The following is a 24,706-nucleotide window of genomic DNA, read 5'->3' on the forward strand; positions in this document are numbered from 1 at the left end:
AAATGCTTAGGACCAAAAATTGTAACAAAACACCGCGACAAAAGAAATAGCAACATATAAACACGACTCAACACTAGGAATGATTTCAGGAGAAAACAATACACAGTAAAATAACAACTAGTTTTTGAATTCAAACTAAATATAAAACAGTGTTTGCTTTAATGAAAGTTGTTAGGCACACTTTAAACGGTTAGGCGCTTATACTTACATCAAACCCTACGTAATGTACCACCCCCGGCCGAGTTAAAATGCGTAACCGGAAAAGAAGGTGTGCATGCCTGGCACGAACACTCAAAGCGTGTTCTAGCGTGCTGCTCGTACTGACTCAGAGCAAGGGTGAGATGTAGGTGTAAGGGCAGTGCGTGTTCGTCGGGAACCTAGTGCATAAGATCGGTCAAGGCCCGTTCTTACACTGAAAATTGCGAATTGCGAAAAATGTTACGTGCATAAATTTTAAACATTCATTTAAGTAATAATACAAAGCATTTTGATATGTCAAAATTTCCATAGAGTCTAGGTCAATCAATAATGTAATGATATCGGACAAAATTCGTTTATCTGTTGAACTAAAGGTTTTCGGATTATGGTTGTATCGACCATTGTTGCGAATCGAGGATCTACTGGAGGTTTGACGATCAAATAGAGCCTAACATTTCAAAAAAGCGCATGGGTTTTGTAAACAGGAGTGTATCTCTCCCACTCAAATAACAGTTTACAAAAGGTATGATAGGGATACGCTCCTGTTTGCAAAGCTTGTGTGTCCTAATAAAATGGAAGGCACGAAATAGTCGTCTTAACGACAAGTGTTCAACTTGTAAAATATGAACAGTTAGTTTATGGTTTTTGGTTTGGGGCGGCAAGACATGTTTAAAACTAGGTATAGGAATGTTTGGCTTTGTAATTACAATTTTTGGGATTTGAGATTCAAGTTACTTTTAGACAGTTTAGTTAAGGTTATTGATTCAAGTTAGTTAGTTTTCCATAATAAATAATTGGATCTAAATGATTAGTTGAATTGGTCAAAGTGTTCTATTTAATTGGCAGATCTGCTTCTAGTTGTAATGTAGGACAAGACTACTGACGGACGCGACAGGACGTGGCTCAGAAAAAGGCCTCAAGATTTGTATTCCCTAGACAAGTTAGTTTTCATCTTTAGATTTAATTTTTTTTATTTTCCTTTAAATTTGATATACATGTTAGGTTTCTTTTGTATAAATCTCCGATTAGTAACATTTTCTTAATTAAAAAATAATTCAATTTCCTGCGGGCCCCTGATTTTTCGGGCCAATTTTGAGGGGGGGAGGGGGGTGACAAAAACTTTTAAAAATATTTGTACCAGCCTAAATTAACAAAAACCAAAACCTTAATTTAAAAATTCAGAAATTAAAAAATGTAATTATAAAAAAATGAAAATTTCAAAAATAAATCAGAATCATATAAATTCAAAAATTTAAGTACATAATATAGAAATATAAAAATTCATACAGCTATTTTTTTTCGTTTAGGTACATAATATAGAAATTCAAAAATTCAATTAGCTGATTTTTTTTAATTATTCCTGCTCCTGATAAACGAATCACGAAATTTTCATCTTTCTCCATTTTTTTCTTCGAATTCATACACAGTTTTTGTATTTTTGGGTTTCTAAGCTAAAATATTATTCCAAAAATGCTCGAAACTTATCCAATACACTCAAACCCCGATGGTTTGACACCAACTGTTGTCAAACGAACGGGGTCACGTTTTAGTTTGACACCCCTTTTACACGGAGTTCACACACACTACCAAACGTTTGTTTTGATAGTGTGCGTGAACGCCGTGTAAAAAGTGACAGTTCGTCACTTTTTAGTTTGACATTGACCAACCAACGGGGTACAAACAAAAAAGTGTCAAACGAAAAAGTGACCAACCACCGGGGGTTGAGTGTATTATTTAAATTGAGATTTAGGCAAAAAAAACGGTGTCATATAAGAATTTAATAATTGCAGAGATTTAGAATTTCATAATTTTAGAAATTAATAATTTAGGAATTTAGGAAATTTTCAACAGTGCAACTTGTTCAACAAGACTGAGTCGACATCTTGTTCATCCATACAGATCAATACGATTTTTTTTCTATTTTCTCCTTACACGCTGTCAAAGTTCCGTTTGTTATTGTTTACATTCTTAAAATTATGGTCCTAAGAAACCCTCTGAACAAGATTGTATGTGCTATAAAAATTTAGTAAACGCGTTTAAAAAAAAACATTGTTGGTGTTTATTTTCCAGTTTGTTAATATTGAATAATCTTGGAGCAATTTAAATTTAGTAAAGAAAAGAAAAAGGAAAAAAAAACAAAATAAGTGCTTGAAATGGCTTCGATCTGCTGCCGACTGTGCCTACTAAACTGTTCAGATCTCCTCCCCATTCGGAAGCTTACAGTCAACTCAAACGGAGCTAACGCACCACCGGTCACGCCGGCACTGTCCCAACTCATCGATTCTTATTTGTCGATTGAGGTAATTTCGGGTTTTTTTAAATTTAATTATTTAAACATTAAATAAAATTTGCTGTATTTCTTGCAGCCTGCAAACGAAGGCACAATAGATACCTACATCTGCACCGGTTGTCGAAACGCGATTGCCGATTGGCACTGGTTCCGAGAGGCCTGCCTCCAGAATGACAGCGTCTACTTGGAGATGGTCCTTGATCTGGAAACGAATGGCGACCACTTCGAAGTTGAGGTGAAGCAAGAGATCGAGATGGTCCTAGATTCGGAAGAGAGTGGAGACGAAGATGCGGGGGCAGTTGAGGTGAAGCAAGAAATCGAGGTTTGCGAGCGTGAGTTCAGCGAGAACATATTGGCCGAGCCGGAAGAAGAGGTGAAGCAAGAGAAGGAGGTCGAACTTGAACTTGAGGACATGTTAATCGAACCAATCGATCCTTCCCCGAATGAAAAGTTGGATGGTCCCAAAAAGTTGTTGATCCAAAAGAGGTTACCGGTTAAGAAGAAGCTTGGACGGCCTCGACTTTTGCAGGGTAGAAAAATACCCATACCCCAAATATGTCAACTTTGTGGTAAACTTGTTAAGGGCCTCACCGCTCACATGAAAATGCACACCAAGGAAAGAATGTTAGTATTAAATTGCTCTAAATAAGATGGCATGAAGAGTATTTTATTTTCTTTATTTTTTGCAGCCACCAATGCCCACATTGTCCAAAAAATTTCTATATCAAAAGCAATTTTGAAATACACGTTAACATACACACAAAAGAAAAGAAATTCACTTGCTCGGTTTGCGATAAAGTTTTCTACCGAAGTGATTCCCTAAAGCAGCATCTGATGAGTCACACGAAAGAACGAAATATCAAGTGTCCGTACTGTCCTAAAACGTACGGCACGCGGGCCGGAATAATAAAACACCGGAAAACTCACAGCCACATCCAGACGCCGGAAATTGAGTGTGTTGGATGTGAACGGATGTTTTACACAAAGTGAGTAGAGTTGGACTAATTTGGTGGGAGTTATTGATTGTTTTACTTGAATTTTGTAGGTATCAAATGTACGAACACGCTGTGGTGCACATGACTACAAAACCTGGCAAAAAGTCATCCGAATCGCCGGAAGACGACGGTGGAAGGTGAACGCGAATTTTAATATCAAAGTATGATATGTATTCTGAATCGATAACATTTTTTACAAATACACCGAAAAATAACTAGAAAATAAATAATATTCATAACTCATTCTACACTCCTCAAGTGGATTTTTGATTGGTGGTGGGACTGCAACATGCCCCGAAAATTTGGATCGTTCCAAATTGAGCAGTTGAGCAATTCTCTGAGATTTCGGTCATTCGTTTTTTTTTGTTTTTTTTTTTTTTAATTCGGCTGAAACTTTTTTGGTGCCTTCGGTATGCCCAAAGAAACCATTTGCATCATTAGTTTGTCCATACACATTTGGCAGCTGTTCATACAAAAATGATGTATGAAAATTTAAAAATCTATATCTTTTGAAGGACAACACTGAAAAAATATGATACAAGGTAAAACATTGTTTGGTGACTTTTAATTTCACTTTTTGTCACTAAAACTTGATTTGCAAAAAAACACTATTTTTTCCAACTTTTCAGAAATTTCCAGAATGGGCCAAAAATCTTTGACCGAGTTATGAATTTTGAATCCATACTGATTTTTTCAAAAAGTCGAAATATTGGTCGCTTTCAATTTCATTTTTCGATGTAAAATCAAATTTGAAATCAAAAAGAAATTTTTATAAAGTGCACCGTTTTCAAGTTATATTTATTTTCAGGTAACTTTTTTGAAAATAGTAGCAGTTATTCATTTTTTTTAAATTAGTGCTCATGTTTGCATACTTTTGAAAAACATATTTATGAAGAGCTGAGAAAATTTCCTATATTTAGCTTTTTTAAACTTTGTTTATGCGATCCTTAGTTGCTGAATTGCTGCCTTGCCTGAATTAATGTCTCACCCAAACAACCCAAAAATCAAAAAAATCAAACCATCCACATTAACGACCCCCGGGTCTTTTGTGGTCTCTATTGCAAGTTTCTGCTCGAACCTAGGAGTCCGAAGGCTTGAATGGGGAGAGCACCCAAACCTCTTTCTACTCCAAGGAACCTTCCACCCCAGTGTTTGAACTGACGACCTTCAGATTGCGAGTCCAACCGCCGCCAGCGATTCCTCCGGAGTAGGCATGGTTTGGTGTGTTGTTTGTACTTATGGCATGGAGACGACTCCTACACCTGGAATGACTTAACGGCCTAACAACCAAGGCCGGGACCGACATTTTACTTCTTCATCCGATGGAAGGTTGCAGCAGATGGGAATCGAACCCAGAATCATCCGCTTACAAAGTGGACAGCGTAACCATTCGGCCACGCACTGCCGCCACAACCCACCATTTTCTAATGTCGATATCTCAGCAACCAATGGTCCGATTTTCAATGTTAAAATATGAAACATGGGTGAAATTTCCGATCTTTCCGAAAACAATATTTTACTTTTTAAATGTTAGTCTTAATTTAAAATAAAAAAATATAGTTTTTGAAAATTTCGGAAAATTCCACGAATGTTTCAAATAACATTGAAAATCGGACCATTAGTTGCTGAGATATCGACATAAGAAAATGGTGAATTGCTTGGGTGAGACTTAGAAAACATCAATTTTCCTGTTTTTTAATCTTTGCATTGCAATAACTCAGTAACTAAGGGTCGTATCAACAAAGTTCAAAAAAGCAAAATACAGAGAATTTTCTTAGCTTTTCCATTTTTTTTAAATTAGCAAACATAGGCACTTATTTAAAAAATGAATAATTGCGACTATTTTCAAAAAGTTACCTAGAATGCTTATAACTTGAAAAAGGTGCACTTTATTAAAATTTCCCTTAAGTACATTTTGATTGCAAATTCGATTTTACATCGAAAAATTAAGTTGAAAAATTTTTGCGACCAGTATTTCAATTAAAAAAAAATCAGTATTGATTAAAAAATTCATGACTCAGTCAAAAATGTTTTGCACATTCTGGAAATTTCTGAAAAGTTGGCATTTAATGTCCCCTGAAAAATATCAAAAAATTATGGATGTGTATGCTGCCCATATTTTAAAATTCGGCTATTATGCCAAATCAAGTATTCCGAGAAAAAGCGTTTTAGTGTTTGTCACAAAATCTCCATCAAGGCAATTTCCCATAAGAGTGGCATATTAGCCGTTTTTCAATGGTGGGCAGTATGGACATTGGACAACTGCCAAATTTGTATGGAAAATTATATGGACAAACTAATGATGCAAAATGTCTTCTTTGGGCACTACAAAGGTATCAAAAAAGTTTCAGCCGGATTAAAAAATACAAAAAAATCGGTTGACCTAAATCTCAGAAAATTGCTCTTATTTTAAATCTTTGAAAAACTAAACTGGTAGAAACAGCCAGTTGAAATCAATCTTAGGCTAAACAATAGGACCCCATTCCGATTTTAGGAATCCTAGGCATTTACAAGGTTTCCTGTAGCCAATGCGATATCAGAATGGAGGAGCATCTTACCAAGGATTTTAAAAAGGCTAAGGACTGAGCACATCGCCTTAAGTAGAACCGTTATTAAAATAGTATTTTTTTTTTTATTTTGCAAAAATCGGCAAATTTTGTAAACCTGTGCACGCAAGATAACCTCTTGATTAATGTGAGAAAAATCATGTTTTGATTCAATCGTCAAAAATGTCTTCGCCATCAATCTCGTCAGCCACCGCCGATGTGTTCGTTTCCGTCTCTTCTTTGCCATTCGGATGATGTTTCTCCATGTGTGCGGCCAGATAGTACTTTCTGGTGAATCCACGCTCGCAAATGGTGCAAGCATATGGTTTCACCGCCAGGTGCTTCACGGCGTGTTTCTCCATTTGGGTTCTAAAAAGTAACAAATTTGATGATGAGGCATTTGGGCAGAAGTTTTAACTTAATCTACCCACTTATCATAAAACTTTTTCTCACATCCAGTACACTGGATATTCGGCGCCTGGGTGTGGGTCTTCCGGTGATTTACCAGTCCAGGTCGCATCCGGTACGCTTTAGGACAGTACGGACACTTGAAGGTTCGCTCTTCCGAGTGGGATTTCATGTGCATCTTAAGTGTTTCATTTCGCCAAAAACATTTATCGCACACCGGACAGGTGAATTTTACTTCCTTGGTGTGAATGTTGACGTGGTTTTTCCAGTTTGAACTGCTGTAAAATGTTTTAGGGCAGTGTGGACATTGGTAGCTGTTAAGAAATTGATAGCATAAGAATTCCTTACTAAACCTTATTTTGAAAGGAATTCAATTACAAACCATCTATCCTGGTTGTGCATTTTCAAGTGACAACCCATGTTCATAACAAGTTTACCACAAAGTGTACACATTTGTGCCCTGATGGGCTTCCGTTCACCCTCCGGAAGTTTAGGCCGTCCAATCTTCTTCTTGACTGGTGGTTCTCCACCAGGTTGTGACTTCTTCTGAGTCACAACCTTTTTGGGATGTCCCTTCTTTTTCGGTTTCTCCTTCGGAATAGCATCCAGCTGCTCCGTGAACAGGCTCTCGCTGAACTTTTGTTCCTCCACCTCTACCTCGTCCTGCTCCTGTTTCACCGCAATCTCGTAGTATTCATCCAGCTGTGCGTCAGGTGCGTCATCCTTTCCCGGATCTTGGGCCATCTTCTGGTAAACTCCATCATTTTGGAGGCAGGACTCCCGGAACCAGTGCCACTTGGCGATCGTGTTCCGACAGTCGGAGCAGACGTAGGTTGTGATTGTATTTTCAAGTAGAGGCTACAAAAGAACCACAAAATTATATTAATTAGACAATTGAATTCATTGGGCGAGCTACCTCAATCGACAGGTAACGGACAATAAGTTGGGACAGGGATGGTGCGACCGGTTCGCTGGTTCGATTTGACTCGACCGTCAGATCCAGTATCGGCTGGAGATTGGAACCGTTGAGTAGGCATAGCCGACAGCAAGTCGAGGTCATCCTGGCCACTTGTTTTACGAAAACGAATTAATTTTTTTTCTACTTTGACTGAGAACATCCGACGATTGTTTAATAATAAAAACTTTTAAGTTCGTAACGTTTCGCACAAGCTGGAATACCGCTTTGAACTAGGAAAATGTAAACAAAAACATGGAGGCTTTTGACAGCTCCAGCGTAAATTAACTCGAATCTCGGATGAAGGAATCGTATGTCGACGATGTCGACCCCTTGTGCACAGTAAAAAATACTTTGAAAGAACTAAATTTTACCAACCGCGGTCTTAACCTGTCGGCCCAAAGGAAAAAAGAACTAAATTTAATGATGATTTGGTACAGTCATCCCTCATATTCGGAACAGTTTACAGATCGACCAATGTTCAAAAAATCATAGAAAATCGATTATTGAACTTAATGATTTGCTTCTACCTTCATTTGAAAGCTTTTCTTGCGATCTTTCAAATGAATGCTGTATCGAACAGCTGCAAATTTTGACTTTTAAATCATGTTTTTCAAGAAAAACTTTGACTCTTGAAATCCACAAATTCAGAACACTTTTTTCTTACGGATGTACACAAACTTTGATTCTCTCCATCGGTACAGAGTTTTTACAAAATAATGACTTCACGCACTGGAACCAACGTAACTCAAGCTTAGTAATGTTTTATGAATGGTCTAATAACTTTTTTTTGTAAAAATATCAGTTAAATTCAGCTGTTCCACAATTGTGGGAGGCACAATAACATCCCACAATTATGGAACAGGCAATTGGAGGCAGTGTTTTGCTGCTCTGAATGAAAATAGTCTTGAGATGCAGTATTTTGGTTTAAAAGTACTACTTTTACTAGTGAAATAGCAAGAGAATGTCCAAATAAAGGTCATAAAAATAGTAGAGTCGACAGAAAATATGCGTTTGGCATGCTATTGACAAATCATCACAAAAGAGTTCCGAATTTGTGGGTGTTCCAAATATGTGGGATGACTGTATTTATGAAATATAATTTATTGAAACAAAAACTTGCTTCTTGAAAATTCCTAAGCCGATACGGTACGACATTTTACTTTTTCAAACGCCTTACTTTTTCAAAACTCGATGAGGCGATAATGAAGATTGATCCTTGGTGGGGCGTGTGATTTTGATCCTTTAGTGTCCAAAAATTGGTGATTTCAATGATCTAAGTTAATGAAGCTTTACAAACTTTTTCCCTTTTTTTATTTTCTTTATTTTTTGTTTGATAATCTGTTTCATTACCACATACAGCGTTTTTTTTTTTAAAGGTCCTAAAACCAAATTTTCCTTTTTCGCTTTTTGGGTGTTTTTGAATACCCCTGACTCAAGGCGGTTCTAAAAACACCCAAAAAGCAAAAAAGGAAAATTTGGTTTATAGGGTTTATAGGTCCTTTTCAAAACAAAAAAAAACTAGACATTCATTTTCGTTTAGAAATGCACTTGGCTGGAGCTGCCCGAAACTTCAATCGCTAAATTCGTACTATTTAAATACACCCCTATAATTCAATCCTGCAATGCTTGGTCTTTTGCCTCCTTGCAACTTGGATGGTATTTCTTCATGTGCAGTTCTAGAACGTACTTCCTGGAACACCCACGTTTGCAAATTTTACAAACGAACGGTTTAACTGCCAAGTGTGACACGGCGTGTTTGTCGAGTTGACCCCTAGAAATATGTATCAAATATGATTAGAAATTCCCAACAAACTATCTCTTTCAACCCACTTTGTGTAGAACTTTTTGTCGCATCCATCACACGGAATATCAGGCGACTGGGTGTGGGTCATTCGGTGGATTAGCAATCCTGTTCGATTCCGATACGTTTTAGGACAGTACGAACATTTGTAGGTATGACCTTCCAAGTGGCTTTGCTTGTGCCGCTTGAGGTTATCACTTCGGAGGAATATTTTATCGCACACCGGGCAGACGTACTTCCTTTCTTTTGTGTGAACGTTGACGTGTTTTCCCCAATTGTTTTTGCTGTAGAAATTCAAAGGGCAATGTGGGCATTGATAGCTGCAAAGAAGCAATAGATAAATATGTTATACTAGATAATTTTCGAGCAATTCAACACCAACCTTCTATCCTGGCTGTGAGTTTTTAAGTGATTGGACATGTGCTTAACACCTTTACCACAAATTTTACACATACGCGACTTCGTTACGCTTTCTGAAATTTTAGACCGGTCAAGATCTCGCCCAACCGTTGGTTCATTTTCTTTTACTGCTTTCTCTTTCGGGAAAGTATTCTGCTCTGCGAACATGGTTTCTTCGAAATCTCCGGAAAAGTTTCCCTCGCAAATATCGAGCTCCTGTTCCTGTTTCACCTCTACTTCGTAATACCCATTAGTATGCCCTGCTGCGTCATCCTTTCCCGGATCTTGTGTTATCTTCTGGTAAACCCCATCATTTTGGAGGCAGGACTCTCGAAATCCATGCCACTTGGTGATCGTGTTCTTGCAGTCAGAGCAGATATAGCTAGTGTTTGTATTCTCGAAAAGGAGCTACAAAGAACTCGCAAATTTAGATTAATTATAAAATTAAATTCGAATCAAGAACTACCTCAATCGACAGGTAACGGATAATAAGTTGAGACAGGGATGGTGCGTTCGGTTCGCTGGATCCATTTGACTCGACCGTCTGGTGCTGTATTGGTTGGAGATCGCAACTGTTGAGAAGGCACAGCCGACAGCAGTTTGATGCCGTTCTGGCCGCTTGTTTTACGACAACGAATTGACTATTCATTCCTTTTTCTTGTATATTGTTTAAGAATGTTACATTTAAACTTTATTTGAACGAAATTTTAAAACGTGCGAGCTATAACAGTTATGTGTGTAGCGTAAACTAGAACACCAACCGATTAACAACTGTAAATGCAAGTTATAAACAAAAACACAGGTGTCTTTGACAGTTCCAGCTTCAAAACTACCTTCGAATGAATGAATAGGTCTATTCCCGTACTGCAGAATTCTGCAATTCTGCACGAAATCGGCAGCAGAACGTTCCCCGTACTTATCTGCAAGCTCTCTCTTCTCTATCATGTTGAAGGCTGATATGCAGATCAGAAGGAACGCAAAACTACATATATAAAAAAAACGCCCAAGATTTTTCTTAAGCGGTACGTAGCTAAAAAGGAACAGAAACGGAAAGTGGCGTTTGAAGTTTCTTCGCGCGATGGTGTTTGTAATTTGTTTTGATAAAATCATCAAAGAATTTGAATTTTACTATTTGAATGCGACTGAAAGTTACAAACGTTTTAATAATTTTATATTTGTCGATATTCGTTTTTTGGTCTAAACGGAGTAAAAAAAGAAGTTCTTTTTATTCCTGTAGGCTCACGTGTCGCTAATACAAACCAGCAACCTTTGGATTGTGAGATCATTGCACTGTCCGATTAATCCACCCTGGCGGGTCCGAAATGAAATAAACCGGAGTGAAAATAAACTTGACAATTATCATACAAATATCTATTTTCTTACTGAAAATCTGATATTCGACAATACAAATGATTCAAGAAAAAAAATCGAAAATATTGAAAAACAAACATTTCAGAAATATCAAATAACAAAAAAAAATATGAAGGAAATCCCAACCATTTTTAAAATCTTTATTTTGAAGATTCAATAACAAGAACTCGCATCATTTCTTGACCGCTTTCCTACCGTACTTGAAAAGTGACTACATGTTGGTGTGATGGATGTTTTAATGTTAAAATTCGGGAATTCTTAAATGCCGCCATCATAAAAAGTACATTTTTTGGAATCATTTTTTTAGAGATTGGAAATTTTGACAAGTTCTTCGGAAAATAGAGTACGAACTGTTTCTATTTTTTTTTTAATATTTGGATATGAAAATTTTTGATTTACAGAATTTTAAAATGTTACTAATGTTTGATTATTTTTTTTCTTTATTTTTTTTCAACTGTAGCTTTTGAATTTTTGGTGTTCTGAAATCTGAAATATCAAAACTTTTGATTTTTTTAGGAACTTAAAAGTTGAAAACCTTACTTTTTATTTTTTTATTAACTTCCAGCTTCAGAAATTTTAAACATTAGGAAATATTTAATTTTAAATTATTTGTATTTTTTAAGCTTTGAACAAGGCTTTGAATTTGTGATTTATTGTTTTTTTTTTTTGCATTTTTAAATTTCTCAAATATTTGATTTATTTTTGTTAAGTTTCTCAATTTGAAAATAAAAGTTTTTTTGTTAAATATTTTTGATTGTAAATTGTTAATATCGCTGCGTCACCGTTGTTTTCCATGTGACATCTAGTCATAATTTGTTATGTGATCCTGAATAATCCTTCAAACTTTTTGCTATTAAAGCATTTATTTATGGTCCCTTCTATATTAAACCATTTCCATTCTCATTTCTTAAATTGTTTACCTAATATGAAAGTTTTGAGTTGTTTATAATACAGTACTTGTTCGACAACTGGGCTGAGAACGTAGCCCAGTCACCGAATGCTGCTCGCTAACTGGGCTGAACGAAAAATAACGAGGGGACCACCGATGCATAATATTTTCCTGATGAAATATAAAAATAAATGTTTCTCAAATTTATTCACAATGCTTACTTTTCATATTTCCTAATTGTGAGTTGAAATTACATAAAAGTTTGAAAACAGTATTTTTATTTATTGAGCAGGCTTTTGGCATGCTATAACCCCTCGGTCATTTCGGTTTGTTTTGGTTTTTTGACGTTTGTCTGCTTTTTAACTGGGCTATGGCCCAGTTATCGAGCGCCCAGTTAAAAAGCAGCCCAGTTAAACAACGCCCAGTTACCGAACAACTACTGTATATAATTTCTACCTAAGCATGATTAATTTCTAGTTTAATGAATGGTACATGCTTGATTTTTTTAAATAAAATGTTGAGTTGCATGAAACAATAATGTCCTGATTCTCGAGGTTATTAGGCTTTCATAAACTTTTTTGTCAATATTTATTTTATATTTTAAAATAATAAAAAAAACTTTAATACCCTATTTGAGTAAATCCACTCAATTGTGTATAATATTGCAGAAAAAGTACTGAAACGCGCTACCCAGGCAAAAGTTTTGCTGCTTCTCTCCTTGCAGAACTTCTGCAAAAGAGAGAGTTGAAGAGAGCGAGCTGAAAAGTACCTACAGTTATCCCACATATTCGGAACACCCACAAATTCGGAACACTTTTATGATAATTTGTCAATAGCAAGCCAAAATGCAATTTTTCTTTCGACCCTACTATTTTTAGGACCTTTATTAGGACATTATCTTGCTATTTCACTAGTAAAAGTAGTACTTTTTGAACAAAAAACTTCATTCCAAGACTATTTTGTCCAGAGCAGCAAAACACTGCCTCCAAATGGCCTGTTTCATAATTGTGGGATGTTATTGTGCCTCCCACAATTGAGGAACACCTGAATTTAACTGATATTTTCACAAAAAAGTTATCAAACCATGTATAAAACATCACTAAGCTTGAGTTTCATTGGTTTCAGTGTGTGAAGTCATTATTTGGTAATAAATATGTACTCCTGGAGAGATCCAAAGTTTGTTTACATTCGTAAGAAAAAAGTGTTCCGAATTTGTGGATTTCAAGGGTAAAAGTAATTCTTCAAAAACTTCATATTAAAGTTAAAATTTTCAGATGTTCGATACAGCATTCGAAAGATCGCAAGAAAAGCTTTCAAATGAAGGTAAAAGCGAATCATTAAGTTCAATTATCGATTTGCTATGATTTTTTGAGCATTGGCCGATCTGGAAACCGTTCCGAATATGTGGGGTGACTGTACGGGAACGTGGCACGTGTTGCAACGTGCTGCAAAAAAGTGACTTATGCTGGCCGCAGAATTCTGCACAAATTCTGCAATTCTGCAAGTGCATTTAAATTGCAATGATGATCTTTTATCTTTGTTATTTTCAATATTAAAATTTATAATATTTTACATTATTAATTAAAATTAATCAAGGGGGACAACACGTATTTCCATTGGACAACTATGTAAGCATATTTGAACCTTGTCGTTTGATGACAGCTTCTTTAAAATGTTTTCTATCGATATTAAGTAATATGCATTATAGTATTATAGTTATTATAGTATTAAGTAATAAGCACGTGGATAAGCATGTTCCTATAATAGAAGATGATGATGTGATCAAAAAAATCTAATGCTTTTGTTTGTTCAGGTGAGGTATCGTTCTCAAAGCATACAATATTTAATAAACGCTGAAAACGTTATATTTTTGACCAAAATTTAATAAACTCCGTACGTCGATATCCTCTTAAGCTTAATCGGCAACAATCTACTCGTGATCACTGTCACCAGCACCGATGGGATGCTTTTCATCCGACTCTTCGCGATTCGGATGATGTTTCTCCATGTGCATTCTCAGACCGTACTTTGTAGTAGACCCACGATTGCAAATTTTACAAACGAACGGTTTAACCTTCAAGTGCGTGACGGCGTGTTTGTACAATTGACTCCTGAAAAGATATTTATTTTTATGATGAGAAATTTCTTAACAGGCATCATGTTTACCCACTTTGTATAAAACTTTTTCTCACATCCATTACACGGGAAGTTCGGCGCCTCGGTGTGAGTTCTCCGGTGTGCAACCAGTCCAGTTCGCATCCGGTACGCTCTCGGGCAGTACGGACACTTGTAGGTTCGCTCTTCCGAGTGGGATTTTTCGTGCTGCTTGAGGGTATCACTTCGCAGGAAAAATTTGTCACACACCGAGCAGGTGTATTTCTTTTCTTTTGTGTGAACGTTGACGTGTTTGTCCCAATTGTTTTTGCTGGAGAAACTCAAAGGGCAATGGGGGCACTGGATGCTGCAAAGGAATGCATAAACATTTTTTTGATTTTGAGCAATTAAATAGCTACCTTCTATCCTGGTTGTGAACATTCAAGTGACCGGACATGTTCTTTACCAGTTTACCACAAAGTGTGCACGGTTGCAACCCCTTTAGCTTCCTTTCACTCTTCGGAATTCGAGGTCGTCCAACTTTTCTCTTAGCCGTTGACTCTCCTTCTTTTTCCTTTGCTAATACGCATTCCGGAGACGGGTCCAGCTGCTCCGTCAACAGGTTCTCTTCAGAATCTTCTTCGAAGATATCGAGCTCCTGTTCCTGTTTCACCTCAACATCGTAGTACTCATCAATCTGCCCCGCGTCATCGTCCTTTCTTGGATCTTGGGCCATCTTCTGGAAGACACCATCATTCTGGAGGCAGGATTCTCGGAACCAGTGCCACTTGGAGATCGTGTTCCGACAGTCGGAGCAGATGTAGGTTGTGATTGTACTTTCGATTAGAGACTACAACAAAACCAAAAAGTTTAATCATTTTTAACATAACATTCACTGTAATAACTACCTCAATCGACAGGTAACGGGCGATAAGTTGGGACAGGGGTGACGCGACTTGTTCGTTAGGTCCATGCGAATCGACCGTCAGAGCCGTTATCGGTTGGAGATCGGAACTGTGGAGCAGGCATAGCCGGCAGCAAGTCGAAGTCGTTCTTGCCGTTTGTTTGACGACAATAAATTGGCTATCCATCTCTTTTTTCGACCGGAATACTAGATTCAAATTTATATCAAAATGATGTACCCTTACATGGTTTGATGTTTGTAAATAAAGATGCAAATTGTAAACAAAAATACGGGAGGCTTTGACAGCTTCAGGCTACATAACGAATGAACCGCTTGATGAACCGTATGTCAACCACCTGAGCACAGTAAAAACATTTTTAAAATTTGTGTATCTCAGGTTGTCTCGATAAAATTATTTATGCTTTTAAATATTGAATATATTATTATATTTATGAACAAACATTTTTTGCCAATAGTTCAATTATGTACAATTTTTTGTGAATCTTTTCAATTCTTGAACAAGCCAACATATGTCAGTTACTGATACTTTGACTGAAACTAGTCAAATTGAGTATTGCACAATGCTGGTCATCAACGGCGCTCGCCTTGCCCGAGTATAGATTCCTTTAGGGACAGCGAAAGGGATATTTGTTAGTAGTGTTGGATGGCGAAACCAAAATGGAATGGAGACAGATTTTGTCTTAAATTTTCGTTATATATTTGATTTAATTAACACCTAACGTTCACAAACTTCCGAGTTCAGCTCCAATATTGGGCTTCTCCTCCATTTCTATGCAATCCGGGTGATTTTTCTCCATGTGCCTCATTAGGTAGGGCTTTTTGGTAAATCCTTGTTCGCAAATTTTACAAACGAATCGTTTAACCGGTCGGTGCATGACGGCGTGTTTGTCCAGTTGAGCCCTAGGAAGAGCAAATAGAAGATGATGAAAAATTGCCCCAATTACTGGCTTCGCTTGAACGTACTTTGAATAAAACTTTCTGTCGCATCCGTCACACGGCACATCCGGCTCCTGGGTGTGACTCTTCTGGTGGACTGCCAGCCCGGCTCGCAACCGGTACACTTTCGGACAGTGCGGACATTTGTAGGCCTGATCTGTCGAGTGACTTTGCATGTGCGTCTGGAGAGTGTTGTTTCGCCAGAAAATTCTATCGCACACCGGGCAGGTGTATTTGATTTCCTTTGTGTGCACGTTGACGTGAGTTTTCCAGTTGGCTTTGCTGTAGAAACTCATCGGGCAATGTGGACACTGGAAGCTGCAAAGAAAATTTGGAACTATTTTTGCTAAAGCATTATTTGAGAAGTGCAGTACGAACCACCTATCCTGGTTGTGCATTGTCAAATGAGCGGACAGGTTATTCACCACTTTCCCACACTGCGCGCACATTTGTCCCTTTTGATTCCTTTGTGCCTCCGTAAGTCGAGGCCGTCCCATCTTTTTCTTCACCGGCTTCGGAGCAAGATCGAGCGGTTCGGTGGGCAAGTTTTCGCTGTAGTCTTGCTCGCCAACCTCATCCTTCTGCTCTTGTTTCACCACAACATCGTGGCATTGATCCGCCTTAGCTGGAGAGCTCTCCTCAGTGATCCCCTTTTCGGGACAACCCTGGCTCTCTTTAGAAGACGAAGCCAGCGGTTCCGTGATCAGGCTGTCGCTGTACTCATGCTCGCCGATGTCGATCTCCTGCTTGACCTCAACAACTTGGTATTCGCCAATCTGCTCTGGAACCATCTTCCGGTAGACGCCATCATTCTGGAGACATGACTCCCGGAACCAGTGCCACTTGGCGATCGTGTTCCCGCAGTCGGAGCAGATGTAGGTCGTGGCTGGACTTGCGATAAGAGGCTGCAGTGACCAAATTTAGTTTAGAACTTGCCTTTAAGAAACTGATTAGAACTTACCTCAATCGCCAAGTAACAAGCGATAAGTTGGGACAGGGCCGATGTGACCGGTTCGCCGAATCCATTTGAATCGACCGTAAGACCCAGAAGCGGCCGGAGATCGGGTCCGTCGAGTAGGCACAGCCGACAGCAAATCGAAGTCATGCCACCAAATAAAATTAATTTTACTCGGAGTGCATACCGAATACTTGTAAACAAAAGGTTGTTTGACAGCGTAAATGGAATGAATGAATGAAACGAATGTCGACTTGTGCTGCACGGTAAAAAAACATTAAATTATTTAATAAGTTTGATTTGAGGAAGGGTCGATCACGCTCAACATCATTCGTTTTTTTTTTCTTAACGGCCAGACCTACTGCAAGAAGTTAATCGCAAACATGAATTGTGGAATTGAGTTGAGTTTGAGCTCAGGGTGCCACACAACAATACAACAATACAACAATTGCTTTACGAAAGAAACAACCGAAGGTTTGTTCGTTTTTCTATATTTGAGGATAGGTATAACTAAACGATTCAATCTTAAAATCATTGTTCGCCGGTGGAATCGCTGCTTCCTGCGGTGGCCCTCCGCCGTCCGGAGCGTTTGGCTTCACCCCGTGATGAGAATCCATGTGATTGGTCAGGTAGTACTTTCGGGTAAATCCACGATTACAAATCTCGCAGATATGCGGCTTAACTTCCATGTGCGTAACGTAATGCTTTCGCATGTCGGACCTTAAATAAATCATGTTTCATTAAAGTCTCAAGCTCAAATGTGGGGCCGTTAGTAGAACTCACTGCGCGAGGAACATCTTGTCGCACCCGGGACACGGCACCTTGGGCGTTTCAAAGTGCGAACGACGGTGCTTGTCCAGCGCTGGACGCTGGAGGTATGTTTTGGAACACACATCACAGCGATACGCGCGCTCCTTGGAGTGGATCGCCAGGTGCTGACGCAGAGTCTCCTGCGTGGTAAAAGTTTTCGAGCAAATACTGCAGCCAAACACGCGTGCCTTCGTGTGGGTGTTGATATGGGCCAGCTGGTTCGTTACGGTGTGGAACCGTTTTGGACAGTGCGGGCATGGGTAGCTGAAATTAACTATCTGTTAGAAAACTTCACCTAGAATTTCCTTCTTTCTTACGGTCTCTCATCGGTGTGCATCCGCAGGTGAACGACCAAGTTCCTCACGAGCTTGCCACACGTAGGACAACACCTCGGCTTAGGTTCCTTCGGCTGTTGCTGTGCGTCTTCGTCACCTTTTTCCAGCACCTTCTTCTTGCCCGATGACGGTTTCCCCTCCTCATTTCCGTCCGGCTGGACTTTTCTCGGTCTGCCTCGTTTTCGGGAGAAATTGCCCATCTCAACCTTCACCAGCTCCTCGGCGATGGCAACGGCAGGGTTCTGATTGTGGCCGTTCTCCTCAGGGTTGATCCGCTGGTGGTAGATAACGTCGTTCCGGAGGCAGCATTCCCGGAACGCGTGCCACTGCTCGATCATCGTTTTGCAGGTTGAGCAAATCAGGGCGAGGTTGGTGTTTCCCGAGGGCATCGTCTAGCAGAAACAGATTTTTATTTAATTTTATTGAGTAATACTTTAAACGTTCTCACTTACTTCTATCGAGAGATACCAAATTATGAGCTGATTCAGATCTGGTCCCTCTGGAGATTCATCAGTTTCAGACACTTTTGCTATGACGATCTCCTCCAGATTAGCTCCATCATTCAAACACAATCTACAGATTGATGCCATGTTTGGTAAATAAATAAATTCTGTAATTTTTAATCGCTTTAATTTAACTTTAATCACACTCTCCGTTGATAGATTGAATAATAAACAAACGAATGAAAACAGTGTAAGAAATCGACGAATTTTGAAGAGTCGACCAAATTTTACTACAAAAAGTGCACAGTGAAAAATTATAAATAATGGGTTCTGAAATAAGGCTCAAATTTGTGATATTTTTTGCAGAAAATGAATCGATCGTAATTTCAACGACAAAAATTAAAAGCCTAAAAAATGATAAACTTGATGGTTGGGGCCTTAAATATTGTGGAATATTTCATGGACGTCCCCTTTGACCAATATCCATTGCATTTAAAAGCATTTGGGAGGTGTTGTGCAATCGCAAAATAACCAAAAGTTCCGTTTCTATTTATATAGTTAAAAAACTAAAATATCGAAAAGGGATCCCCTAAGCTACCTTTCCATGAAAACACTTGTTGGGTACAGTGGCAGTGTGTGGCCGAATGGTTACGCTGTTCGCTTTGTAAGCGAATGATTCTGGGTTCGATTCCCATCTGCTGAAACCTTCCATCGGATGAGGAAGTAAAATGTCGGTCCCGGCCTTGGTTGTTAGGCCGTTAAGTCATTCCAGGTGTAGGAGTCGTCTCCATGCCATAAGTACAAACAACACACCAAACCAAACCTACTCCGGTGGAATCGCTGGCGGCGGTTGGACTCGCAATCCGAAGGTCGTCAGTTCAAACACTCCCAGTTAACTCAATCCGGATTCTGAAACGGAATCTAATTAGAATCGTATACAAATTCCGTTTGAAACGCAACAACCGGTTCCGTGTTCGAACCGTGTGTTGCGTTTGAAACGGAATTTGTGTACGATTCTAATTAGATTCCGATTCAGAATTCGGATTGAGTTAACTGGGCTGGGGTGGAAGGATCCTTGGAGTAGAAAGAGGTTTGGGTGCTCTCCCCCATTCAAGCCTTTGGACTCCTAGGTTCGAGCAGAGACTTGCAATAGAGACCACAAAAGACCCGGGGGTCGTTAATGTGGATGGTTTGATTTTTGATTTGGGTACATTCAATTTCAATAATAATTGCCTTCCGCCATGGCTTGCTGTCTCTCGGAAGGCAGCTCGACTTTTTCCAGTAAAAATAAACTTTTTGAAGTGAGTCCAAATCTAGGTCCAAATGTATACAAAAAGGGTTTTGAATATTTTAATTTTGTTTTAAAGAAATTATATCAGAATGTGGATATTTTTTATATCTGAAGTTTTTTTTTGAAAAGGTCCTATAAACCAAATTTTCATTTTTTGCTTTTTGGGTGTTTTTGAATACCCCTGACTCAAGGCGGTTCTAAAAACACCCAAAAAGCAAAAATTGAAAATTTGGTTTATAGGACCTTTTCAAAAAAACTCCAGTTATGTAGTAACATATTTAATGCTGGAGCTTAAATCTGAAGAAAAAAAAAACATCTTAACTGTGACTTTTCATCTGTTGAGCACTGTGAGGCAATGAGAATTACATTATAGTCCAAAAAGTGAGTCGATCTAGCTGAGCAAACCTCCTCCACATTTTCAGTGAGTGAACGCTCGCCCGAGCTGTCGTTCTCGTCGTTCTTAATCCCTTCTTGTATTTACGTTCAAATTGTAAACAACGCAGTGTTTCTCGCAAAGCTAGTACTTAATCAAGTTTTAATATTTACTGGAGACATGGACCAAATCTGTCGGTTATGCTTCAACGATGGCCCCAATTTGGGACCGATTGGCAATTGCACGGTGGAGGGAGTTAACCACGATGGCCACGGAACGCCTCCCCCGGATCTGGTCCAGCTGATATTCCGGTATTTGGCGATTCAGGTGAGATATTTTGTGGAAGGCTTTTAAACTGATTTCAAATTTGAGGATCTTGAATTTGTTGGCAGGTTATTAAGAATGAAACTCCCAGCAAATCCTTAATTTGCTGGACCTGTCGGAAGGCAATCGAAGACTGGCACAGCTTTCACCAGGTTTGCCTTCGGAACGATGCTATCTATCAGCAGCAACAACAGGAACAACAGCAGACTCATAAGATGGAGTTCGGCGAACAGGATCTGCAGGATGAAGAACCTACAATCGCGATAGACGTTACGCTGAAGGAGGAACAGAACGGCGACGACGACAACGAAGGTGACTTGGAGAGTTCTGCGGATGATGACGGCGATCTGTCCTTTGAGCCGGTAGAAGTTTTGGGCGAGGAGAACGGTTCGGGCACGAGCAGCGAGGAAGAAATCTCTCCGAACAGGAAGGTTCCTCTCAAGAAACGCGGCAGACCGAGAAAGGAGATATTCGACAATGAAGACTACGAGGAGGACAGCGAGTCAGATAAGAAACCGGGCCAGAGGAAGCGAGGTCGTCCGAAGGAGGAGAAGCGAACCAAACGGGTTGAGGTGTGCACAATTTGTGGCAAGTTCATAAAGAACCTCCCCGAGCACATGAGGATCCACAACAATGAAAAAAGGTGAGATGGATTGCGTAAAAGTTACATACAAGCAACGGTAAAAATTTTCTCGTTACAGACATCAGTGTCCGTACTGTCCGAAGGCATTCGTGAGTGCTTCCAACTACAACTCCCATGTTAACATACACACACGGGCCAAAATGTACAAGTGTGACATGTGCGAAAAAGAGTACGTCATGCTAAACAGTTTAAAACAGCACCAGAAGACGCACCTCAAGGAACGAATCTATCTTTGTCCGGTGTGCGGCAAGGCGTACTACCAGCCCACCGGGTTGGCCCGGCACAAGCGAACCCACTTTGAGGAGCCCAAAATTAAGTGCTCCGAGTGCGACAAAATGTTCTTGTCCAAGTAAGATCGTTCATATTTGACTTATCTGCAGAAAAAGAAATCAAACTCTTATTTTTTTCAGCGGTGACCTACGGAAACACTTTAGCAAACATCTCAACGAGAAACCCTTCAAGTGTGAGGTTTGCAACCGCGGGTTTAGCCGGAAGGACAATCTGCGGACGCACATGAAAACGCACCGAGCGGGCGTTCAGGCGGTGAAGCAAAGCGAACAACCAACCGTTGTTGCGTCCGCTATTGGTTCCAACGTGACAACGGTGGCAGTTGGTGTGGAGTGAGAAGAGTTTAGCATGATTTTGAACTGCCTCAAGTATATTTTTTCAGTACTACATTGTTTTGTATTTGATCCAGTATTAAATACTTTAAAAATTGATTTTGGAATAAATCGCAATTTTTTCATTCTTATAAACACATAATTCTTTTTCTGTCCTGCCAAATTTGTAAGGAATTGGAAGAACGCAAACGAATGCAATTGATAAATCAAACTTTTTTTTTAATGTTTAGCCAGCAATTTTTTAGAGTGTTTACTGTCAAGAATGAATGAGTGAGAAGTGAATGAACTGTGCTAAACAAAAAAGTACGAAAAGTCCCGCTAATGTCGAGCTTTGGTCGACTCTCCCAGCGTAAAATTTCCGTGTGTAAAATCCTTCACCACCCACTCCCAGTGACAGCTGACTGACCGTGACACGGGACGGGGAGAGTTGTTTGTTATTTTTATCATTTTCTCCTGACCTGATTAAAACAGTTACTTGCAAAGGGAAGAGGGAAAAAAATCGCTCGATATTTAGATAAAAGTGACACTCCGATGTAACACCAACCATGTTCCTGAGCCGAATCTGCTGCTTGCGAGCCACCTTTGTGCCGCGTCGTACGGTGCTCGGTGCCCGGAACGTGTGGCTCACGGCGGGACAATCTCGCGTCCTCGCGGCACCCTTGCTGCAGTTTGCTCCCGTGCGGGGTCAGCAGTCGTCGTCTTCGGCGGCTGGTTCCCGCCCGGACGAGGGCTTCCAGATCTCGGACGAGAACATCCAGAAGTACCTGGAGAACATCCGGCTGGAGTATTACTCGCTGAAGGTGCTGGAGCAGATGAACAAGCAGGACATTAAGCGGATGGCGTTGCTTTCGCATGTGGTGGAGATGTACGAGCAGCGTCGGATCATCGTGGATAACTTGAGCTCGCTGGCGGAGATGGGCGCCGAGAAGGACGAGGACATGCTGCAGCTGATGAAGGAGGAGAAGGAGGCTTACACGAACATTTTGCGCAAACTGGATGGTGAAATTATGGACGGAATTCTGTCGATGGACGAGGAAGAAGATTACAGTTCTTTGATATTGGAGGTGGCCGCCGGAGTTGGTGGCCAGGAGGCGATGCTGTTTGCTCGTGAAGTGTTCGACATGTACTGCGGCTTTGTTGAATTCAAAGGCTGGGAGATTGAAATGCTTCAAACGGAGGACACCGAGTTGGGTGGAATAAGACACGCTTCGATGGTCATCAACGGCAGGGACGCTTATCGGTTCCTCAAGTTCGAGGCAGGAGTCCACCGTGTCCAGCGCATTCCAAGCACGGAAAAGTCCGCCCGGATACACACCAGTACGGCGACGGTTTCCGTGCTCCCACGGCCAGACGAGTTCCAGATCGAGCTGAAGGATAAAGATCTTAAAATCGAAACCAAGCGCGCCAGCGGAGCCGGAGGTCAGCACGTCAACACCACGGACAGTGCCGTCCGGATCGTGCATCTCCCAACGGGAATGGCCGTAGAGTGCCAAACCGAGCGGTCCCAGGGTAAGAACAAGGAGATCGCCAAGCAAAAGCTGCTGGCCAAGCTGACCCAGCAGGAGCTGGAGAGCAAGTTCAACGCCAAACAGTCGCTGAAAAAGTCCCAGGTGGGCTCGAGTACGCGAAACGAGAAAATCCGTACTTACAACTACCCCCAGGATCGCATCACGGACCACCGGCTCGAGGGAGGCACCACGCACAACCTGAAGGTGTTCATGGAGGGTGGACCGCCGCTCGGCGACATGGTCGAGAAGCTGCGCAAAGACCACCGAAAGAAGCAACTTAAAGAAATTATCGATAGTACATTAGAGGCCAAGTAGACAAATAAAGACATTTACGACTCCGATTGTGTATGCATTCTTTTATTTCGCCACAGTCCCCCAATCCCCAGCCTGACCCAGCTGTGTCACGTGGTCCCGAACCGCCTGATCGATAATCTTCTGAACCTCCCGACAACCTTGCAGTGCCGTTTCCAGCACATTTGGCAAATGGTCCAAGTGAAAACGCTGAGACATCTCCATGAAAGCAATCTTCCCGCTGTTCGGCAACGAAGCCACCGTCAGCGTCGGTCCACCGCTCATCTCCTCCAGGTTCGAAACATCCATCAGCGGAACCTTCCCCGCCAGCGACGCCGTACACGCACAAACGTACTCCTTCAGACAAATCCCTGCATCGATCAGCGCCAGCGTGGCCGCATTCACCGAGGCACAATAGTTCCCACCATCGGCCATCAGCACCTCGATGTACACATCGATCTGGCTCTTCGGGTGCAAATCCGTCTTGATTGCCGCACTCAGCGCCTGCTGCAGATGGATCGTCATCTCCTGGCTCTTCCGGTCTCCGCGCGGGCGCTTCTTTCGCTCGCCCGTGGAAAATGTGGCCATACTGTACTGGCAGTTGACGACGCACTCCTCGTGGTTGCTCTTTTTGGCCGGCGCCTGGTGCGGGCCGTAAACCGCGGCCAGCACCTTGGTGTTTCCCTGCTCGACGTACGCACTTCCGTCCGGCTGGCTAAACACGCCCAGCTTGCACTGGATGCGGCGCAGCTCGTTGGACCGCCGGCCGTCCAGCCGGAGACCTTCGTCCGAGAGGAGTTCCATGGTCGTTTTTTGGTTGTAATTTAAATGGAAATTTTGTTTTAAAATTTGAAACTTTAAAAATACACGCGCGCGTGGACGATGGTCGGTTTGTTTTTGTTTTGCTTGCGGGTTTAGTCGTTTATGTCGACTTTTGTACAGTGAAGCCCGCTGAATTCGAAACGGACGAAATTGGGTCCTAAAATGAAGTTTAGATTGCTGATATCTGGAGTTTTTTTGAAAAGGTCCAATAAACCAAATTTCCAGTTTTTGCTTTTTGGGTGTTTTTGAAACCGCCTTGAGTCAGGGGTATTAAAAAAACACCCAAAAAGCAAAAACTGAAACTTTGGTATATTGGACCTTTACAAAAAAAAAAACTCCAGATATTATTGTTTACAGCGATAAAGCTTATTGTTCTGAGTACAATAGCCCTTTGTACGACCACAAAGAGTTTCAAAAGGATTTTTAAATCAATTTTGAAAAATTAACCTCGCGGTTCTTCTTGACAGAAAAGCTCCTACTT

At 40.5% G+C, this 24,706-nt stretch overlaps 9 protein-coding genes across 11 annotated transcripts in view; 3 read left to right on the top strand and 6 right to left on the bottom strand.

Annotated features, from left to right (window-relative positions):
• Positions 1–2,139: 2,139 nt before the first annotated feature.
• LOC6053359 (zinc finger protein 311) lies at positions 2,140–3,731 on the top strand. Of its 2 annotated transcripts, XM_038256345.1 has the most exons (5): positions 2,150–2,204; positions 2,269–2,498; positions 2,565–3,112; positions 3,178–3,474; positions 3,534–3,731. In XM_038256345.1, the coding sequence occupies exons 2-5, from the start codon at positions 2,352–2,354 to the stop codon at positions 3,622–3,624; spliced, it is 1,083 nt and encodes a 360-aa protein (XP_038112273.1). In that variant the 5' UTR covers positions 2,150–2,204; positions 2,269–2,351; the 3' UTR covers positions 3,625–3,731. The 2 variants fall into 2 exon arrangements, with proteins under 2 accessions (XP_001869463.2, XP_038112273.1); XM_001869428.2 differs by having other exon boundaries at positions 2,140–2,498.
• Positions 3,732–6,095: 2,364 nt separating this feature from the next.
• Positions 6,096–7,657, bottom strand: LOC119767532 (zinc finger protein 569-like). Its single transcript, XM_038256342.1, has 4 exons — positions 7,354–7,657; positions 6,820–7,295; positions 6,461–6,751; positions 6,096–6,398 (listed from the first exon to the last, which is right to left on the bottom strand). Exons 1-4 carry the CDS (start codon positions 7,495–7,497, stop codon positions 6,200–6,202), a joined length of 1,110 nt encoding a protein of 369 aa, XP_038112270.1. The 5' UTR covers positions 7,498–7,657; the 3' UTR covers positions 6,096–6,199.
• Positions 7,658–8,692: 1,035 nt separating this feature from the next.
• Positions 8,693–10,389, bottom strand: LOC119767534 (zinc finger protein 39-like). The gene is made up of 4 exons (XM_038256347.1): positions 10,062–10,389; positions 9,579–10,003; positions 9,226–9,516; positions 8,693–9,166 (listed from the first exon to the last, which is right to left on the bottom strand). Exons 1-4 carry the CDS (start codon positions 10,242–10,244, stop codon positions 9,007–9,009), a joined length of 1,059 nt encoding a protein of 352 aa, XP_038112275.1. The 5' UTR covers positions 10,245–10,389; the 3' UTR covers positions 8,693–9,006.
• A 3,270-nt stretch (positions 10,390–13,659) lies between these two features.
• LOC119767533 (zinc finger protein 135-like) lies at positions 13,660–15,143 on the bottom strand. 2 transcript variants are annotated; one of them, XM_038256343.1, is made up of 4 exons: positions 14,858–15,142; positions 14,369–14,799; positions 14,026–14,316; positions 13,660–13,966 (listed from the first exon to the last, which is right to left on the bottom strand). In XM_038256343.1, the coding sequence occupies exons 1-4, from the start codon at positions 15,038–15,040 to the stop codon at positions 13,786–13,788; spliced, it is 1,086 nt and encodes a 361-aa protein (XP_038112271.1). In that variant the 5' UTR covers positions 15,041–15,142; the 3' UTR covers positions 13,660–13,785. The 2 variants fall into 2 exon arrangements, with proteins under 2 accessions (XP_038112271.1, XP_038112272.1); XM_038256344.1 differs by having other exon boundaries at positions 13,785–13,966; positions 14,022–14,316; positions 14,858–15,143.
• A 404-nt stretch (positions 15,144–15,547) lies between these two features.
• Positions 15,548–16,980, bottom strand: LOC119767531 (zinc finger protein 41-like). Its single transcript, XM_038256341.1, has 4 exons — positions 16,772–16,980; positions 16,189–16,715; positions 15,838–16,128; positions 15,548–15,774 (listed from the first exon to the last, which is right to left on the bottom strand). Exons 1-4 carry the CDS (start codon positions 16,913–16,915, stop codon positions 15,597–15,599), a joined length of 1,140 nt encoding a protein of 379 aa, XP_038112269.1. The 5' UTR covers positions 16,916–16,980; the 3' UTR covers positions 15,548–15,596.
• Positions 16,981–17,223: 243 nt separating this feature from the next.
• Positions 17,224–18,602, bottom strand: LOC6053357 (zinc finger protein 567). Its single transcript, XM_001869427.2, has 4 exons — positions 18,363–18,602; positions 17,893–18,302; positions 17,549–17,839; positions 17,224–17,485 (listed from the first exon to the last, which is right to left on the bottom strand). Exons 1-4 carry the CDS (start codon positions 18,498–18,500, stop codon positions 17,254–17,256), a joined length of 1,071 nt encoding a protein of 356 aa, XP_001869462.2. The 5' UTR covers positions 18,501–18,602; the 3' UTR covers positions 17,224–17,253.
• Positions 18,603–20,052: 1,450 nt separating this feature from the next.
• The window catches only part of LOC6053356, a 38,646-nt gene continuing 33,992 nt past the window's right edge, over positions 20,053–24,706 (top strand). Inside the window, exons 1-6 of the mRNA XM_038250314.1 lie at positions 20,053–20,344; positions 20,410–20,984; positions 21,043–21,333; positions 21,395–21,607; positions 22,161–23,423; positions 23,484–23,646. Of these exons, the coding sequence (XP_038106242.1) occupies positions 20,198–20,344; positions 20,410–20,984; positions 21,043–21,333; positions 21,395–21,607; positions 22,161–23,423; positions 23,484–23,646 (2,652 nt within the window). The 5' untranslated portion in view covers positions 20,053–20,197. The remainder of the gene's footprint in view (positions 20,345–20,409; positions 20,985–21,042; positions 21,334–21,394; positions 21,608–22,160; positions 23,424–23,483; positions 23,647–24,706) is intronic.
• Positions 21,965–23,458, top strand: LOC6053361 (peptide chain release factor 1-like, mitochondrial). Its single transcript, XM_001869425.2, has one exon. The coding sequence runs from the start codon at positions 22,150–22,152 to the stop codon at positions 23,425–23,427; it is 1,278 nt and encodes a 425-aa protein (XP_001869460.1). The 5' UTR covers positions 21,965–22,149; the 3' UTR covers positions 23,428–23,458.
• LOC6053364 (exosome complex component RRP41) lies at positions 23,449–24,311 on the bottom strand. The gene has a single exon (XM_001869424.2). It carries the CDS (start codon positions 24,205–24,207, stop codon positions 23,470–23,472), a length of 738 nt encoding a protein of 245 aa, XP_001869459.2. The 5' UTR covers positions 24,208–24,311; the 3' UTR covers positions 23,449–23,469.

Source organism: Culex quinquefasciatus, chromosome 2 (assembly GCF_015732765.1).
Source record: "Culex quinquefasciatus strain JHB chromosome 2, VPISU_Cqui_1.0_pri_paternal, whole genome shotgun sequence".
Lineage (NCBI taxonomy): Eukaryota > Metazoa > Arthropoda > Insecta > Diptera > Culicidae > Culex > Culex quinquefasciatus.